The sequence below is a fragment of the Mobula hypostoma genome, chromosome 5 (assembly GCF_963921235.1).
Source record: "Mobula hypostoma chromosome 5, sMobHyp1.1, whole genome shotgun sequence".
Lineage (NCBI taxonomy): Eukaryota > Metazoa > Chordata > Chondrichthyes > Myliobatiformes > Myliobatidae > Mobula > Mobula hypostoma.
This window is the reverse complement of record NC_086101.1, coordinates 125,046,770-125,066,271: the sequence shown is the minus strand read 5'-3', so window position 1 is coordinate 125,066,271 and position 19,502 is coordinate 125,046,770. Positions and strand designations below refer to the sequence as shown.

Here is a 19,502-nt window from a genome sequence, read left to right as displayed (position 1 = left end):
AGGCTTTCTTCATAATGGCACTTAAATGCTAGACCCAGGACAGATTCTCTAGAATGATAACACAGAAGATTTTAAAGTTGCTAACATTCTCCACCTCTGGTTCCCCAATGAGAAGAGGCTTATTGGCCTCCAGTTTCCTCCACCTGAAGTCAATAATTAGCTCCTTGCTCTTGCTGACATTGAGTGAGAGGTTGTTTTTGTGGGAGAATTTCAATCTCCCTCCTGTACACTGATTCATCACCACCTTTGATTCGACCTACGACAGTGGTGTCGTCAGTAAATTTAGATATGCCATTGGAGCTGTACTTATCCTCTCAGTCGTAAGCATAAAGTGAGTAGAGCAGGGGGGTAAGCACATAGCCTTGTGGTGCACTTGTGTCGAAGGATATTGTGGAGGAGATGTTGCTGTCAATCCAAACTGATAGGGTCTGCGGGTGAGGAAATCAAGGACCCAATGCAGAAGGAAGTATAGAGGCTAAGATCTTGAAGCTTATTGATTAGATCTGAGGGGCTGATAGTATAGAACACCAAGCTGTAGTCACTAAAGAGCATTCTGATGTATTGTCCATGTCCAGATATTCCAGGGTTGACAGAAGAGCCAATGAAATGGCACCTCTTGTTGACCTTTTGTGATGCTAGGCAAATTTGAGCAGATCCAAGTCATTTTTCAGGCTGAAGTTGATATGTTCCATCACCAGCATCTCGAAAACACTTCGTCATGTGAACGTAAGTGCTACTGAATGAGGCCATGTTCTTCTTAGGCACCGGTATAAATGAAGCCTGCTCGAAGCAAGTGGATACCTCAGACTGCCGAAGTGAGAGACTACTGGATTAGCGGATGGTAATAGAAAACTGGGATATGTAGGAACAACCTTTTACAGAAGATGATAAATTTAGGGAATTCTTTACCCTGGGGTATGGTAACACCTGTAGTTGGTTTGCTGGCACAGAAACTGCAGATGGTGGAATCTGGAGGAACACCAAAGGCACTGGAAGTCAGGCAGCATCTGAAGAGGAAAATGAGCTAATGGTCCAAATGATGGGTCTCAACCCAAAATGTCAACTGTCTTTTTCCCTACATGAGTACTTTCAATGCTTTCTATGTTGCTGTAGTTCAAAGTAATTTCATTATGAAAGTACATGTTTGTCACCTTATGCAACCCTGAGATTCATTTTCTTACAGGCTTACTCAATAAATTCAGGAAACACATTAGAATCAATGAAAGTCCGCACCCAATAAAACAGACAAGAACCAATGTGCAAAAGACATCAAACCTTGCAAATACAAAGGAAAAATAATAAATCAATAAATAAATTGTAAATATTGAGAACATGAGATGAAGAGTCCTTGAGAGCGAGTCCATAGATTGTGGGAGCAATTCAGTGATGGGCAAGTGAAGTTATCCCCTCTGGTTCAAGAGCCTGATGACTGAGGGGTAAAAACAGTTCCTGAACTTGAAGATGTGACTCCTAAAGCTCTTGTAACTTCTTCCTGATGGCAGCAGTGAGAAGACAGCATGACCTGGATGGTGCTTATCTTTGATATGAGTGATGCTTTTCTGCAACAACACTCCATGTTGATGTGCTCAGGTATGAAGGGCTTTACCTATGATGGACTGGGCCATATCTACAACATTTTGTAGAGTTTTCCATTCAAGGGCTTTGGTATTTCCATACGAAGTTTTGATGCAACGAGTCAATATACTCTCTACCACACATCTATTGAAGTTTGTCAAAGTTTTAGACATCATTCTGAATCTTCGCAAACTCCTAAGGACGTAGAGGTGCTAGCATGTTTTCACTGTGTTCTTTTGCTGTAGTTGGTTTGTATGAGGAGTGAATACAGATATTGTTGCTAACAGTAGATTTAAATGGTTGTTTTATTGAGAAAGAAGCTGAGAACTGTAAGGCCTTCTTGATGGAGAATAGATGTGCATAGAGACTTAACATACATGGTGAAAATTAGGCAGTCAGGGCCAGGGAATTAAAAGTTACTGAGGAGACTGAGGGCATGAAAAGTGTCGCAGATGTAGTTGGGAAGGGACTGAACCAAGGGGGATAGCATGGAATCGAGGTATGACGACACGAGTTCGGTGGGGCAGGAGCAGGCAGAGACAAAAGGCCTACCAGACAGTCAGGTTTATGAATCTCAAGTAGGAGGTAAAAGTGAGCTGTACAGGCTAAGGGAACTATGAATTTAGTGACAGTGAACGGGAGTTTACCACAGTTGGTAAGATCAGTGATGCTGTTGGAAACAGTTTTTTTGATGGCCCAGAATGAGTTTCTCTTCAAGGGGTAGGTTTGAGGAGGTGTCTGTGGGTTGCTTCCTGGCCTCAGCAAGGTAGAAGTCAGTGAGCCACATGACAACAAGCACCCCATTTTGCCTGCGGGTTTGATGATGAGGTTGGGATTGGTGCGGAGAGATTGGAAGGCATTCAATACATAGGATCAACAAGCAAAAGATTCATTTATGCTTTCTGTTAGCCAGCTACTTGTCCAACAATGACAATATATGCTTTCCTGTACAATGACCTGTTACTTTTCACAATGACCTCTCATTTAGTACTTTATCAGATGCTATCTGGAAAATTAGATGTAAATCATCTATCAATTTCTCTTTTTTATTCACAGTACACTTTACTTCTTGAAATAATTCAATTAATTGGTCAAATATTAGTTTCTTTTCATAAAACCTTGTTGACTTTGCCAGGTTGCATGGGACATCATTGTACCTTGCTGTATGAGACCATATCAAGCAAACGTCATTCTTCACTGGTATAGTCATTCACAGATCATTCACTTTTTTTCTGTGACCATTTTAAGAGATGTACTTGATGTGGTAGTCATGTTCTTTTGGTTTCACTTGGAAGTCCCTATGATGGTTGATTACTCTGAAGTTTGTTCGAATGTGCCCACCCACTGCTCACAGGAAATTTTAATATAGAATTGGGCGACATAAAATTGGGTCATATGGTGCTATGATACATCCATAGTGGTGTTCGCATTCTGTACATGCTGCTTGCCAACTTCACATTATCAACTTTGCTTTCCCTTAAGTACACGCATGTTAAGTTCTTTCAAACATATTAAAAGATTGGAAGTTCCATATTTTACTTGTTCCCTGAGTAAAAGAATTTTCCCTGAAATTATCAGAGGCAGTTTTATTTCAAATTCCCTTTGTTTTGTACTTTCCCACAGGCTGAAACATGTTCTGTGTTTCTCCCATTAAAACCCCTTCATTATTTACATAGGACATGCCGTTTCCTTACTCAGAGAAGGCTGTGCCTTTCAGTCATTCCTGTTCACTGACTCCACTCAGTCCTAAAATTAAAAAAAACAGCAAAAGCTGGAAGCATTCGAGTTAGGCAACGTCAGTGGAAAGCGAAACAATTAACACACTGTGTCTGACGCCCTTCAGCGAAACTGAGGAAGAGAAAATCAGTTAGTTCAAAGTCAAAGTCGAGTTTATTGTCACGTGCATAAGTACATGTACACACAGGTTCAATGAAAAACTTAACTTGCAGCAGCATCACAGGCACAGAGCATTGTACCAGCGGCATCCACAAGAAAAACATAAATTATACATAACTTTTACACATACAAAACGATAATGATAGTAAGCTATAGTGATTAGGGTTTTGCCAGTTGGTTCAAGACCAAAATAGTTAAAGGGAAGTAGCTGTTTTTAAATCTAGTGTTGTGGGACGTCAGTCCTCCTCATCTCCTGCTATAGTAGCTACAAAAAGATGGAATATCCCAGATGGTGAATGTCTTTGATGATAGATGTTGCCTTATTGAGGTAGCACCTCCTGTAGATACTATGAATGGTGGTGAGGGTTGTGCCTGTGATGTATTGATTCACTACTCTCTGTAGCTGCTTATGTTCCTGTGCACTCAAATTACCTACCAGACCACAGTGCAGATAGTCAGGATACATTCAACAGTACATCTGTAGAAATTTGTTAATGTGTTCGGTAATAACCCAAACCTTCCTAATCTCCTCAGAAAGAAAAGACACTGGTACACTTTCCTTATGATTGCAACTATGTGCTGGGCCCAAGATAGGTCATCTGATCTGTTCATGCCCAGAACATTGAAGATCTCTTCAACTCTTTCCACCGCTAATTCCATGATATAGACTGGCCCACCTGTGTTGTTGATCAGTGTGAAGCAGATGTTGTTACCAATCCTCATTGATTAAAGTCTGCCAATGAGGAAGCTGAGTATCCTGTTGCAGAGGTAAAGCGGCCAAGATTTTGAAGCTTGAGGATGAGTTAATATTGGATGATTGTTTTGAACACTAAGCTGTATTCAATGACAGCACCCTAACATACAAATTCGTGTTGTCCAGATGCAGAGAGAAGAGCCAGAGAAATCACATCTGCTGTTGACCTTTTATGGATTAGGTATTCTCTGAGGCAGGGATTGATTCACCCCAAAAGATGGGTGAGGAATGGGTAGAACAAAGAGAAAAATTATGATTAAAGGAATAACCATGATAATTAAACAGCAACTAATCAGAATCAGGTTTATTATCACCGGCATGTGACATGAAATTTGTTAAAAGCAGCAGCAGTTCAATGCAATACATAATCTAGCAGAGAAAAAATATTAATAAATAAAATAAAAATAATAAATAAACAACTAAATCAATTACATATATTGAATAGATGAAACATGCAAAAACAGAAATACTGTATTTAAAAAAAAATAAAATGTCTTTGTAAAATATTTTGTACGGCTGTGGGCATCTAAAGCAGGTCAGAATATCTAGATATAAATGGAAATCTGAGCCAAAATGATGCCAGGCAAAAGTAGCCAATTCTGATACAGACTGAAAGAAAGCAGTACCTAAAGTTGGAAATTTGATAGAATGTCCTGAAGGTTGTAATGTGTCGAGACAGAAAATGAGGTATTGTTCCTCAAGAACAGATATCATTTATGTGATGAAAATTGAAAATGCTGGGAACACTCAGGAGGTTGGCAGCATCTGTAGAAAAAGAAAGAGTTCACATTTCGGATTGAAGACCCTTCATCATAACTAAGAGAGTGAGAAAGCAATTACTCTTACATTGCAGAGAGTGTATGGTGGGAGGTAGCAGGATGGATTGATCAAATAGAATATCTCTGATAGCATGAAGACAGGGTTGCCATGGGGATACATTGTTTATAAGGCCACCTAGTTGATAGATTAATGAGTGAAATCAGATATCAAGTATTCATATACAATCTGAGAATTGCAGTTCTGAGCTGTTACAAAGAACTGAAACCAAAAGAGCTATGTTGGAAATACCCCAACAGATCAGGCAATGAAAATCAGCTTTACAATTTCAACCATGCTTATATTAATATAATTATCATGAGTTCAGAGCAATTGTGTAAATGTTTGACTTTACATTTTTTAATTTCATTTGAACAGGAAAAGCTGAGGATTAAAACATCATTTAAGTTGCAGAGAAGGGAGAGGGTGGAGAGAAACAAAAGGAATGTTTATACTAAGGTGGAGACCATGAAAGTCTGTAATGGTTGTGGTTTAGAAGGGTGCTGAAGGTTTATTAATCACAGATGATCTGGCTGGAGCAGAGAAGATGGAGGGAGATAAGTTAGACCGGAAAGAAAGAGAAAAAAATATAGTGATCGTGGCACCGGTTTTTATTCCTTTTCACATTGGAACACCACTTTCCTCTCCTTTTTGTCATTGCAACTAACTTCAGTCAAATTGCAGTATATTATTGATGGTCAGAGCTTGTGGTGGGGTTAGACTTGGAGGGAGATAGATGACCATGACATTAGCTCGGAATGAAGGCCAATTACAGGGTCTAGTTGGGGAGGTTAAGGATGATGGGTGGAAGCAGTTGGTGAATGAGAGGCAATAGTTACCAGTAGAACTGCAATAGAGAGAAGCCTTAAGGAAATTGGATGCCTCTGATTTCAAGGCTGAGGTTTAGATGGAGGTGGGCCTTATAACAAGTGTTGGTTAAAACATATCACACTGATTATACACATGTTATCACCTTCTCCTGTATAGTACATGTATAGTATGCCAAGTGGCATTACTGTATGTGTCCAGAGGTCTCTGTCAATAAGAATTTCTATATGTATTAGATAAAATACATTTGTGTGGCAGTTACAGTGAAAACATGGTCACACTAGAACATCTACTAGCCTTTCAAATTCATTTGAGAAATTGAGAAATTAAATCCACCATTCCCCATGTCTGCTCTAAGAGAGTGGTTGTCCTTCACTGGTATGTCACAGACAAACAATCGGTCAGATTCCATTACTATAAATTCCCTTGCTATCTTACCTAAACCAATGTGAACCACCACTTGGCAGATGGACTAAAATCGGAAACTCAAAAGTTGGGGGCAAGATAAAGAGGGTGAGTGAAAGCATGGAGAGGTATTCTACCTCTTGGGGACCATATCAGAATCATAAAATGAATATAATCATTTGTATGTCTGGTGCATTTAGCTGACATGTCTGCCAATTTGAAATTGACATGTCTGCCAATTTGAAATTGTTTCCTGTAGGAAACCTATTCGCCTACTCAAAGAGCAAAACAGTTAACTAAACAATTAATTTAAAAATATGTGTCCTTTATGTTTTGCTACTTAACATCTAATTAAAACTGTTTCTCCCTGCATGAGTTTGTGATTGTGGAACAAAACCATGTGCTATCTCACCACTACTGTGTTTTGTTACTCCTCAACCCTGGGTCCTCAACTCCATACTCTACTCCCTAGATACCCTTGGCATGTGACTAGATTCTACTCTGACTCCACCTACAAGTACTCCATGGTAGGGCAAATCTCGAATAACAAGTCAGGGTAGAGAAAGGATATTAAAAGCCTAGTGACATGGTGTCATGGTAATAATCTTCCCCTCAAAGTCTGCAAATCAAAAGAGCTGGAAATTTTCTTTTACAAAGGGTAAGTGCACAGGTTCCTGTTTCCAACCATGGTGCTGAGATCAAGTGGGATTGAATGTTTCAATTTCCTAAGAGTGAACTTCACCAATAGCCTGCCCTGGTTCAGTGTTGTAGATGCCACTGCCAAGAAAGCTCACCGATGCCTCCGCTACCTCAAGAGGCTAAAGAAATATGGCAAGTCACCATTGATCCTCACTAGTTTTTATTGACTCACCATAGAAAACATTTGATCCTCTTGCATCATGACTTGTTGTGGCAATTATTCTGCTGATGACACAAGAAACTGCAGAATTGTGGACACAGTTCAGCACATCACAGAAGCCAGCCTCCCCTCTGTGGACTCTGTCTATATATTTCTTTCTGCCTCAGTAAAGCAGCCAGCTTAAGCAACCCCACCCACCTTGGACATTCTCTCTTCTCCACCACCCCCCCATCAGGTAGAAGGTACACAAGGCAGAAAACAGTACCACCAGACTATTGAACAGTTCCCTAATACAAGTGGACTTTTGACCTCACAATCTATCTCATTAAGTTCTTGGAACTAATTGCTTGCACTGCATTTTATCTGTGTCTATAACTCTTTATTCATTTCGTTATTGTTTTACTTTGTACTGCCTTAATACACTGTTGTAATGAAATTATGTATATGGACAACGTGCAGACAAATATTTCAGTATGCCTCAGTACGTGACAATAATAAACCAATTTACCTCAATGTCTGCATTTCTGCTAATCCATGTTTTGCTATGAAGGTGTTGTTTCCTTTTCAAAACAATTGTCCATAATTTAAAAAGTTAATCATAGGTAATGCACACAAAGGCAGATTTATTGTATTCAATATTTTGTAGCCAGCTAACCAATGACCTTGTGCAGATATCCCACCTCTCCCGGAAGTTCCAGGAGTCTCCCACATATTGATGGCAGCCCCCTGACACCCGCAAATTATATACAATATCCCGGAAATTGATTTTTTGAGAGGGAGAGCAGAAGCAAGATCGAGAGTGAGAACGGGAGCGAGAGTGAGAGCAGGAGCGAGAGCAAGAACGGGAGCGGGAGCGAGATCGAGAGCGGGACCGAGAGCGAGCATCCTGATTGGTCTCTCTTTGTGCTAAGTAGACCTATCAGTTTTCTCTGTGAGCGGGCTTTACAGTCAACCTTTTTCTCTTCATCAGTTCAGTTTTGTGTCCTGCACTGCCATGGCAGAGTGTTTCAAAAAAATATATAAAATGCATTTCATTCCAGACTACACTAAACTGTACCCCTGCCTAATAGGGGTCAAAAATAATGGCAATGTTGCTGGCTGCACTGTTTGCAACAGTGACTTTTCTATTGCCCAAATGACTGTAAAAGACGCGTTGAGGTGAGTTTAACAGGTGTCATTCGTTCATTAGCATAGCTAATGTTATTTAAACTAGCTGGCTAGCTGCTAAGGAGCCACTCTATTGATGTCCTACGTGATGAGGCCGAACTCCCTGTAGACGTGCTTAAAGTTGTAATAGAATGAAAAACAGCTCCATTATAGAGATAGCAGAGTCGAGGGATATGGGGAGAGGCAGGAACGAGGTACTGATTGTGGATGATCAGCCACGATCACAGTGAATGGCAGTGCTGGCTCAAAGGGCCGAATGGCCTACTCCTGCACCTATTGTCTATTGTTTATTGATAATATAATATAATATAAGTACAGAAATAGCAAAAAACTATGCCTGCTCATCAACCAAGACAGCAGCAATTGTGAACATGGAACTGAATGTTCAGAGGATCTGTACAAGTTCATCCGGACAGAAAAAAGCCCATACAGTATTTTGGTTGATGAAAGCAACGATATCATGTGTGAGAAGGAATGTGCCATTTTAGCCAGGTACTATAATGAAACACAGGATTAGGTAACAGGTGGATTTGTAGACATGCCAGTGTGCAATGATGCCAAAACTGAAAACATATTCAACTGTATTGCATCATCCATGCATGACAAAGGCCTTGAATGATCTAATTGTGTAGGATTTAGCAGTGACAACTGCAATGTGATGATTGGCAAAAACAACTCTGTCTTATCAAGAGTGAAAGCACAGGCCCCTCATATTTACAGCGTTGACTGTCCAAGTCACCTGGCCAACATTTGTGCCAAAACTGCTGCTAAGGAGCTCTCAATGTCACCTGAAGAACTGCTCATTGGCATCTACTACTACTTTGAGAAAAGTTCCAAATGAAGAGAAGACCTAAAATAGTTTCAAGAGTTCTGCAGTGATGCCCAGCAGAGAGTACAAAAGCATTGTCCTACACATTGGCTTTCTTTAGGAAAAGGTTTGGACCATCTGCTCCACCGATGGCCAGCCTTTATTTCATATTTTGAGTCAAAGAATGAGAATTAGAAGTCATCTCATATTCAGAAGAGGCTGAAAGATCCCCAAATGAAAATATGCATATGCTTTCTCCATAATGTCACACAATGTCTTGACAAATTCAGTTTGATTTTTCATAACAAGGCACCCATCCCCTTTAAGTTGGATCAGAGTGTAGATGAGCTCCTGCATGACATAGCAAGCAGATTTATTGAGCCAAAGGTATTGGGAGAACAGAACATTTAGGAGATAGATGAGAGCAACCCTGAAATTCACTGCCCAGCTGAAGAGCTTTTTACTGGGTACCTGGCAAGGAGGCAATTGCTAAGCGAAGAAGCACAAGAGATTCCCCCCCCCCTTACAAGACAAAGCAGTTCTTCAAAGATGCCAGAGCATTCTATGTCAGATGCTTTCAAAAAATCTTGGTGAAGTTCCCAATGAGAGACGAAATCTTGAAAAATCTGTCAGTGGTCAATACAGAGAGCCAAGATGAGGTGAATCCAGACCAGATTTTGACTTTGGCAGAGAGATTTCCAAATGTGATCAAGGTAGATGCAAGAGAACAGCTCCACTTGGAAGTCCTGGATTATGTTTCAACTAACCTTGAAGGACTGGTGCCAAACTGCAAAAGTTTGCCAGTTGATGAATTCTGGGGGAAGCTGTCTAAAGTAAGATCTGTGAGCACAGGGCAGTTGAGATTCAAAGAGCTCTGCCAGTTGATGAAGCTGCTTTTGGTGCTGCCAAATTCTAATTGTGATGTAGAAAGGGCATTCAGCGTGGTGCATCACATTAAGACAGAATTCAGAAGTCAGCTGTCTCACAAAATACTTGGGAATCTTATGTCTTGCAAAATTAACAAATTCATTGACACAGACTGCTATAAGGTTGAGACTTCCGGCCAAATATTCAAATCTGCCAAGCAAGCCACATCACAGTACAAGGAAAGTTTGCAAAAGAAATAGAAAAGCTATTTGCATTAGCATTTAGCTATTAGCATTGAGACTGCCAACAAAATATTCAACAAGGAATATATATATGTGAGTGTGTGTAAATAGTTTCAAATATGTGATCAAATAAATTGTGTTCTTTCATAATCAAATGTCCTGTATACATGCACCCTTGGAAGTCGACGGGAGGCGGGGTGTGGTGCTACCTCCCTGAAATAGTGGTGATACCTCCCTGAAATGAGTTTTTGTAGGGTGGGATGTCTGCTTGTGTGATCTAGCAACAAGAATTCCTTGTTGAAGCTGTCACAAATGGTCAGTGATGAGATTCTGCTGCAGTCACTGTTAATATATAGGGAGATGTCCTGTCTCTGTATTCTGCTTTTTGAAAGTCCAGGCTTACAAATTTGTTTCTTCTATTTCTTCTTCATGTCAGTAGAAGTACCTGTTGCACTGAGTGCACTCAGTAGTTGTCCAAATGGTGCCCAAGGCTGATACACATTCTGCAATAAAGGCTTGCATTTATATTATGCTTTCATACCATCCAAAGCAGTGCAGTGCTGTAACTACAATCCCTGCTGTAAGATTGATAGCTTATCTGATAGCATGCTGCCACAAGGCATGAATGAGTTGGACCAAAGGGCCTGTTTCCCTGCTATATGACTCTAGATAATAAATTACCTGTTTTAATTATGTGTCTGAGACTATTGACAGGAGATTAGGGATAATTCTTTTGTTCTTCAAGACAGTGCACTCAAAAGTTTTCCCACCTTGTTGTTTGTTTCATTAAAAATATTGTTTGTCAGAAAGATAGCACCTCCAAAAGTACAAAACTTTCTCAGTACTTATTCTGAATTGTTTGCCCTGAAACTTGAGCCTACAGCCTCCTGCATCACGGTGAATAGTATTACCAACAATAACACAGTGTCAAGTCCCAGTAATAGGCAAACCATCTCAACAACTTAGGTGAAAATGTATGCAGCACTGCAAACGCAGAGCAGTTTATGAACGAAGAAAAATACATGTTTTAATAACATACGATATTTTAAAAGACGTAACAGGCATTGTATTGATATAAAGTATTTTAAATTAAATGTTTATTCTAAGTAAATTCTCAGTTGTAAGGAAAAGGAGAAGAACATTGAAATCAGTGGTTTCAGAAGCCTAGGTGCTTGTAATGTTTGGCTTAAAAATAGAATGTCAGTGGGAACTAGTAGAGTGAAAACTACATTATAACCTTAAATTGTTGCTACTGTTAAAGTACACGTGACTTGGCTCTTTAAGTTACTGGAAGGGGAGGTTATTTGTGGCTTGAAAAATGCAGATAATCTTTATTTATTAAAACACAGAAGGAAACATTCCAGCTCCCACAAGAGTACTGTGATCCATCAGTCCCATTCCATATTTACTTCTCTGCAGCACTTACTATCTTTTTTTGCCCTCATTAACTCCACTTTGATTCTTTCTGACACTGATCTGTAAAGAGTAGTGGGAAACTGGAAGACTGGGAAAACTTTAGAAAGCAACAAAGTATCACTAAGTGAGCAAGAAAGAAAGCGAAGCTAGATTATGAAAATAAACTAGCACAAAATATAAAAACAGATCGTAAATGTTTTTATAATTATATAAAGCAGAAATGGTGGCTAAAGTGAATGTAAGAGAATGAGAAGAGGGAATTGATATTGGGTAATAAGGAAATGGCCGAGGCTTTGAATGACTATTTTGTGTCAGTCTTCACGGTGGAGGACACATCTAACATGCCAAAGAGAGATATTATGGATGCAATGGGAGGTGAGGACCTTGATACAATAGCTATCACTAAAGAGGTAGTGCTGAGCAAACTTGTGGGCTTGAAGATGGGTAAGCACCCTGGTCTGTTGGAATGCATCCCAGGGTACTGATAGAAATGGCAGAAGTTATAGAAGAGGCTTTGATGATGATCTACCAAAATTTTCTGGACTTTGGCCATCTCCCAAAATTTTCTGGACTTTGGGCAGATCCCGGCATATTGGAAGACAGCCGCTGTCCAAAAAAGGATGTAGGCAAAAGGCAGGTAACTATAGGCCAGTTAGTTTAACATCTATAGCTGGGAAAATACTTAGAGCTGTCATTAAAGAAGAAATAACATCTGGAAAGAAATGGATCCATCAGGCAGATGCAGCATGGATTCAGCAAAGGCAGGTCCTGTTTGACAAACTTACTGGAGTTCTTTGAGGATATAACGAGCACAGTGGATAGAGGGGAACAAATAGACGCTATTTACTTGGATTTCCAGAAGGCTTTTGATAATGTGCCACATAAAAGACTTATCCATAAGATAAGGATGCATAGATTTGGGGTGATGTATAGGCACGGATAGAGGATTGGTTAACTAATAGAAAGCAGAGAGTTGGGATATATGGGTGTTACTCTGATTGGCAATCAGTGGTGAGCAGTGTGCCGCAGGGGTTGGTGCTAGGCCTGCGACTGTTAACGATATACATTAACAATCTGGAAGAGGGGGCTGAGTGTAGTGTACCTACGTGTGCTGATGATAGTAAATTGTGTGGAAAAGCAAATTGTGCGGAAAAGCAAATTGTGCAGAAGATACAGAGAGTCTGCAGAGAGATATAGATAGGTTAAGTGAGTGGGCAAGGGTCTAGCAGTTGGAGTACAATGTTGGTAAATGCAAGGTCATCCAGTTTGGAAGGAAGAATGAAAGAGTAGATTATTATTTAAATGGTTAAAAAAAAATACAGCATGCAGCTGTGCAGAGGGACTTGGGAGTGCTTGTGCATGAATCACAAAAGGTTGGTTTGCAGGTGTAGCTGGCTGTCAAGAAGGCAAATGGAATGAATGTTGGCCTTCATTGCTAAGGGGATTGATTTTAAGAGCAGGGAAGTTATGCTGCAACTATACAGGGCACTGGTGAGGCCACAACTGAAATACTGCATGCAGTTTTGGTCTCCTTACTTGAAGAAGGATATACTGGCTTTGGAGGCGGTGCAGAGGAGGTTCACCAGGTTGATTCCAGAGATAAGGAGGTTAGGTTATGAGGAGGCATTGAGTCACCTGGGACTGGACTTGCTAGAATTCAGAAGAATGAGAGGAGAATTTACAGAAACATATAAAATTATGAAAGGGCTAGATAAAGTAGAGGAAGGAAAGTTGCTTCTGCTGGTAGGTGAGACTAGAACTAGGGGACATAGCCTCATGATTCGGGGGAGTAGACAGGACGGAGGTGAGGAGAAACTATTTTTCCCAGAGAGTGGAGAATCTGTGGAATTCTTTGCCCAATGAAGCAGTAGAGGCTACCTCAGTAAATATATTTAAGACAAGGTTGGATAGATTTTTGCATAGTAGGGGAATTAAGGATTATGGGGGAAAGGCAGGTAGGTGGAGATGAGTCAGATCAGTCATAATCTTATTGAATGGCAGAGCAGGCTCAGCTGGCCAGGTGGTCTGCTCCTGCTCCTATTTCTTATGGTCTTATGTTCAAACCCCAATTTAACCCTAGTAATCACAAGACAATTTGCAATGACTAATAACCCTACTAACTGGTATGTCTAAGGACTGTGGGAGGAAACTGGAGCACTCAGAGGAAGCCCACACAGCCACGGGGAGAATGTACAAACTCATTACAAACAGTGCCAGAAATGAACTTCAAACTCTAATTCCCTGATCTGTAATAATGTCACACCAACCACTACACTACCCTGGAACAAAGCTAGAACACCCAGGGAAAAGTATGTGGCTCAGAGGTTCAAGATTCATTTATTATCAAAATATACAACTCTGAAATTCTTCTTCTCTGGGCCGCCATGAAACCGAGAAAGAAAAGAATAGATAGGCCACATGATCATCACCCCCCAAATCCCTCTCCCCGCACAAAAAAGCGAACAAAAATGGAGCAGGCACATCAATCCCCAAATCCTACCCCCCACATACAAAAAAAATAAGCAAAACAGGACCAGCACATTGACCCCCAAATATTGCCCCCCCCACCCACACAAAAGAAAGAGAAACTTTGGGTGAAAAACGCACTTCAAAAAAAACTATAAGACCGAAAGACATCTGTAGTCTAAGACTACATCAAAAATGCAGAAAATCTGGGGTTTCTAGTGACAGGGAGAATGTACAAACTCCATATAGACAGCATCAGAGGGGAGGATTGACCTTGTATTGCTGGAGTTGTGAGATAGGTATCTCACTGACATCTCAGCACCTTGACCCAAAACACCAATGTGCATCTTTTGCTGCTTGACCCAGAGTTTCTCAAAGAGTTAATTTCATGTTTTGGATTCCATCTTTTGTCTCCGTCACAGATGTCATTGGTCAGCCAGATTAAATTCTATCTGATGTAGGAATGGATAGTAACAACGAACAGTTCCAAAATGCATCAGGTGGTTAAAGACCAAAGGACTTAAGTAGATAGTTGATCGGATAAAATGTTGCATTATACATTTTGAACATGAAGCTTAACCTCAGATGCAAATGATGTTCCAGACCAGACCTGACCTGACCTGACCCGACACGTCCCATTGATTTTATTGCAAAGTTTTCGTCAATGGAGGTTATAATTAGCCTGGATATAAATTGGGGTCTGACCCAATCCTGGTGTACTCATGCTTGATGGATTAGTTTAAAATTGAGGTGTCAAGGACTGAGATTTTCCACATCTGCTTTCTGAGCACTCCTGGCTCAGCAATATTTTTGCTTATTTCATTGGAATTGGTAATAACATTTCATAAATGAGTTGATGTCATAACCCCAACAGAATCTCCAACTCATCTTCTAAACAAAATGGTCTAAAGTGGCAAATTTGCCTTAGAGTTGATTGCCAGCCAGGGATGTTCCAGTAATGGGGTATATTTGAGCAGGTGCATGCATGTTAATGTCTCATGACTAAAAGAGTGTGCATTGAAAATACAGTGTGATTGAAGAGGAAGCAGCTGCAGTGGACTAGCTATTTTCGTCCTTGAAATAGCAGTGACATGGGCTTCTGTTTACTGATGTTCTTCTTCCAGCACAGAATGGTAGAATCATATAGAAAGGACTCAGTCTTAATTCACAGTGCTAGAAAAGAAACATGAGAAGCTGTGTTTAGTATTTATGTTTGTACTAGCCTTGTGAATAAGTTGTCCAGTTGTACTCACTTACCCTAATCTCTCCCTGAGTGCTTATATCAAACACCCTTTGCAGTTTCCCAAATATTGCAACCAATACTCCAGTTGCAACCTAGGTATTGATGTAAGTTCAAAGTTCAAAAGTAAATGTACTATCAAAGTCCCACCCTGGGGTTGACTTTCCTGTGGGCATACTCACCAAATCTATACAGTTTAACTACAGCAGATGGTTAGCATCCATCGCTATTGGATTTTTTTGATAATACATCTGTGTTGCAGTTAGTTATAATTAATGACTAATAATGATCTTCAGTCCTTGGGGTTATCTGCCACTGACGGACTGTTCATTCAGTAAAAAAAAATAAATGTAACAGAAAATTCAGAGTTAGATGATACTCTCCAGCAAAAGTAAATGACTAATAGCTGTTTTTTTAGACAAATCCTTTGATTGACAATAGCCTTCCAATCCTGTGGTAGTAAAGTACATCAATTCAGTTGGTTTAAAACCAACTGTCAGTATTTCATTTTGAATCTACTAAACCGAAATGTTGTTGATTCATTAGGAATTCCCCCAGTGTACCACAATTTGTTTGCTCTGATGAAAGAGAAAGACCGGTCATGGTATCCTCCAAACCACATCTTCCACGTTGATGAATCAACAGATGAATGCACCATCTATCGGCTAAGGTGGGTTGCAATCTACAAGCAGTGATGGTAGTAATCTTTAAGCTGTGTAATCATTATTTACAGGATAGATATATGAGATTTGTAATCTCTCTCCTTTTTATCAGTAATCTATTGAATATGTTATTCATGAAACATCCTTACTCAAATCCTAGAGACAACTTTTGTTCTGTTACGTTAAGATTTACCCCAGTAAGTTTCATTTCAAACAGGTTAAATTAAGTTGTAAGGTTTTAAAGTGTTGATGTCGGCATCCACATGTTTTCTATGTGGGTCACATTTTGTCATGGACCTGAGTTTATAAACAAAAAAGCTACAGAAATATAAATGGAAAGTTCAAGGCAGTCTCTGTAGATTAGTCTGTGTAGATGTGCTCAGTGGAGCAGAGGACTTTACCCAAAATGGACAAGGCAGTATCCACTACTTTTGGCTGGATTTTCCATTCAAGAGCATTGGTATTTCCATACCAGACCGTGATACAACCAGTCAATATACTCTGCACCACACATCTGTAGACGTTTGTCAAAGTTTTAGATGTCACGCCAAATCTTTGCAAACTTCTGAGGAAGTAGAGGCTGCCATGCTTTCTTTATAATTGCATTTAGGTGATGGGCCCAGGACAGGTCCTCTGAAATGATAACACCAAGAATTTAAAGTTGCTGACCCTCTCCTCCTCTGATTTCCCCCACTGAGGACTGTCTCAGGACCTCCTGGAATCAATAATCTGCTCCTTGGTTTTGCTGATACTGAGTGAGAGGTTGTTGTGGCACTACAGCCTGATTTTTAATCTCCCTCCTATATGCTGATTCGTCACCACCTTTGATTAAATAAATATTCAACTGTCAATATACGTATATTTGATATATTCAAATAACTTTTGAAAGTTCTTTCTGAATTTGCTTCTAATCAGTCTATTCCAGATCACAAGAGTTCATTAGCAAAAACACATTTTCTTGATTTATTTTGGTGAATTATCTTAAATATTGGGCTTCTGATCACCACTCCTTCCCAATGAAATCAGTTTACCTTTTTTTTAATTTTATCAAAATCTTCTCTTGTCCAAAGCAACAATCCCCGTGTCAACAGTCAAGCCTAGGACTTATTAATTAAATATCATACCTGATGGGCGGTGTAGTGGTACAGCAGGTAGTGGTGCTACCTCACAATTGCAGAGACCCAGGTTTGATCCTCACCTCAGGTATCCAGCTGCGTCTTCCTATAGAGTGATGTTGACATTCCTTCGTGCCTTCAAAGCCACTCTAGGATGCAAAAAGACACTGTAATTAACATCTTTGAAACAAAAAAGAAATGATGAGATTGCCCTATAATACAGTTAACTATTGTTCAAGGACTATTGACACACTTTCAAGGACTACTGTTAGGCATGAATATGACAAATTAGTAAGCCAACATTCATTTTTCAATGCACATTATGGTGAGGCCTTGCTACATTCAAGCTGGGTTCCCTCTGGGTTTGCTGATAGAATGAGGTCTTCGGGTGATCTGTTGAGTCCATAATACTTGCATCAGCACCAAGTTAATACCAAGTCTTTTTTTCATTTATTCCTTCCTCCCCTTTCTCTTCCTCCTGAAATTCCTCTTCCTTCTACTGTTGAATAGTAAGGAAAGGTCATGCCTCACATTGGGGAGAAATTTGACGACCAGCAAATGACAAGCTGGTATTGTATGGATTCTTGTGTATGGCCTTGTGCAGATAGTGGAATCTCATCTCAAGGACTCCAGTGAATCTCTTCATTGCCCCAGAGCTGAGGGTGTAGCTGCGAACTCCAACACACCTAGGAGCCAGCACTAGACCAAGGGTATAGCCTATCGCATAAAAACCAATGTTCCATCCTTATATTGCACTGACTGAAATATCACAGACATACTGTAGAAAACAATATCATATTTCCTGGATGCATGGAACTGATTACCAAGACTGGGTGTTAAACATAAATTACCCCGGAAGCATGGGTTCCATGTCAGTCCATGGCCTCTCTTATGCCAAGTTGGGGCCACCTTCTGGGTAGCCTCCAACCTGATGACATGTAATCAATTTGTCTTTTCAGTAATTTTTTCCCCTCCCCTCTCCCCTCTTCTTCTATTCCCCACTCTGGCCTTTTACCTCTTCTCACTTGTCTGTCACGTTCCCCTGGGTCCACTCTTCCTTCCCTTTCTCATATGGCCAACTCTCAACTCCTGTCAGATTCCTTCTTTCCCACTCACTTGGCTTCACCTATCACCTTGCACCCATCATCCTTCCCCTTCCCCACCTTTTTATTCTGGCGTTGTCCCCCTTCCTTTCCAGTGCTGAAGAAGGGTCTCAGCCCAAAACGTTAACTGATTATTCATTTCCATAGATGCTGCCTGACCTGCTGAGTTCCTCCAGTATTTTATGTGTGTTGCTGTGGTACCTTGTGATTAATGTATATTTAGAAATCAGGTATATAGCATTTGAAAGCCTCTATATGATCCATAATTTATGTTATAAAGTTGTTCAAATATAATTTAATCTGCAAGACTATTTAGACAGGGAGAATATCAGAAAAATTATCATTAGGAAATGAGGGAAATGAACCTGAGTTTTTTTTTATTTCAATATGTAGCAAAAGTAAAATTGGTTGATCCTTACAAGACCATTCATATCTTATTAAATGGTTCTCATCCTCCCTTCATAATTCACCATTTGCTTTGGCCAGATCCAAATCCTTTAAATAGCTTTCCTGCTCTTTCAGGCTCTTTCTATACAGGAATTACTTTTATCATGTTACACTGACCATCACACATAGCAGGCAGATAACATTTGAATGTTAGTGCCTTCTGTAGGTTATGAGTTTGATAATGTAATTTTCTGAACCATTCAGTTCTCCCTCCAGGTGTTTAAAGTTAGTAAGCAACCTGTAAATCAAATATTTTTTTTGTGTCAATAGATGTTGCAACCAATTAGATTTGGTCTTTGAACTAAATTAACTAAGAATTTAATCACATGATTAAAGTAACTCTTTTGTTGTTCCCTCCTTAGATTCTACTTTCCACACTGGTATAGTCCTGGACACAAGAGAGCATATCGTTATGGTGTTACCAAGGGTGCAGAGAGCCCTTTCATCGATGATACTATAATGATGTATCTTTTTGCTCAGGTATGGAGTTTCAGATTGGCATTGATAGAGCAGTATCTGATAACTGGAAGAATACAGCTTTTATAATATTGTGTCCTATAGAGAACTGGTTCAAAGTTCAAAATAAGTTTATAATCAAAGTACATATATGTCACCATATACACTGAGATTTATTTTCTTCCAGGCATACTCAAAAAATCCAATAACCAGAATAGAGCCAGTGACAATCCACATCAACAGAGTGGACAATAAAGTACAAAAGAATGAAAAAAAATATTAGTAACAAATAAATAGCCAATAAGTATCAAGAACATGCGATGAAGATTTCTTGAATGTGAGTCCAGTGATTGTGGGAACAGTTCGGTGATGGGGCGAGT

The 19,502-nt window shown here is 39.8% G+C and overlaps 1 protein-coding gene across 4 annotated transcripts in view; it reads left to right on the top strand.

Annotated features, from left to right (window-relative positions):
- Positions 1-19,502, top strand: part of LOC134346986 (tyrosine-protein kinase JAK2-like) — a 280,271-nt gene that overhangs the window by 184,535 nt on the left and 76,234 nt on the right. For all 4 annotated transcript variants that reach the window (XM_063048925.1, XM_063048926.1, XM_063048927.1 and 1 more), the window contains exons 3-4: positions 15,886-16,009; positions 19,029-19,146. In XM_063048925.1, the coding sequence (XP_062904995.1) occupies positions 15,886-16,009; positions 19,029-19,146 (242 nt within the window). The remainder of the gene's footprint in view (positions 1-15,885; positions 16,010-19,028; positions 19,147-19,502) is intronic.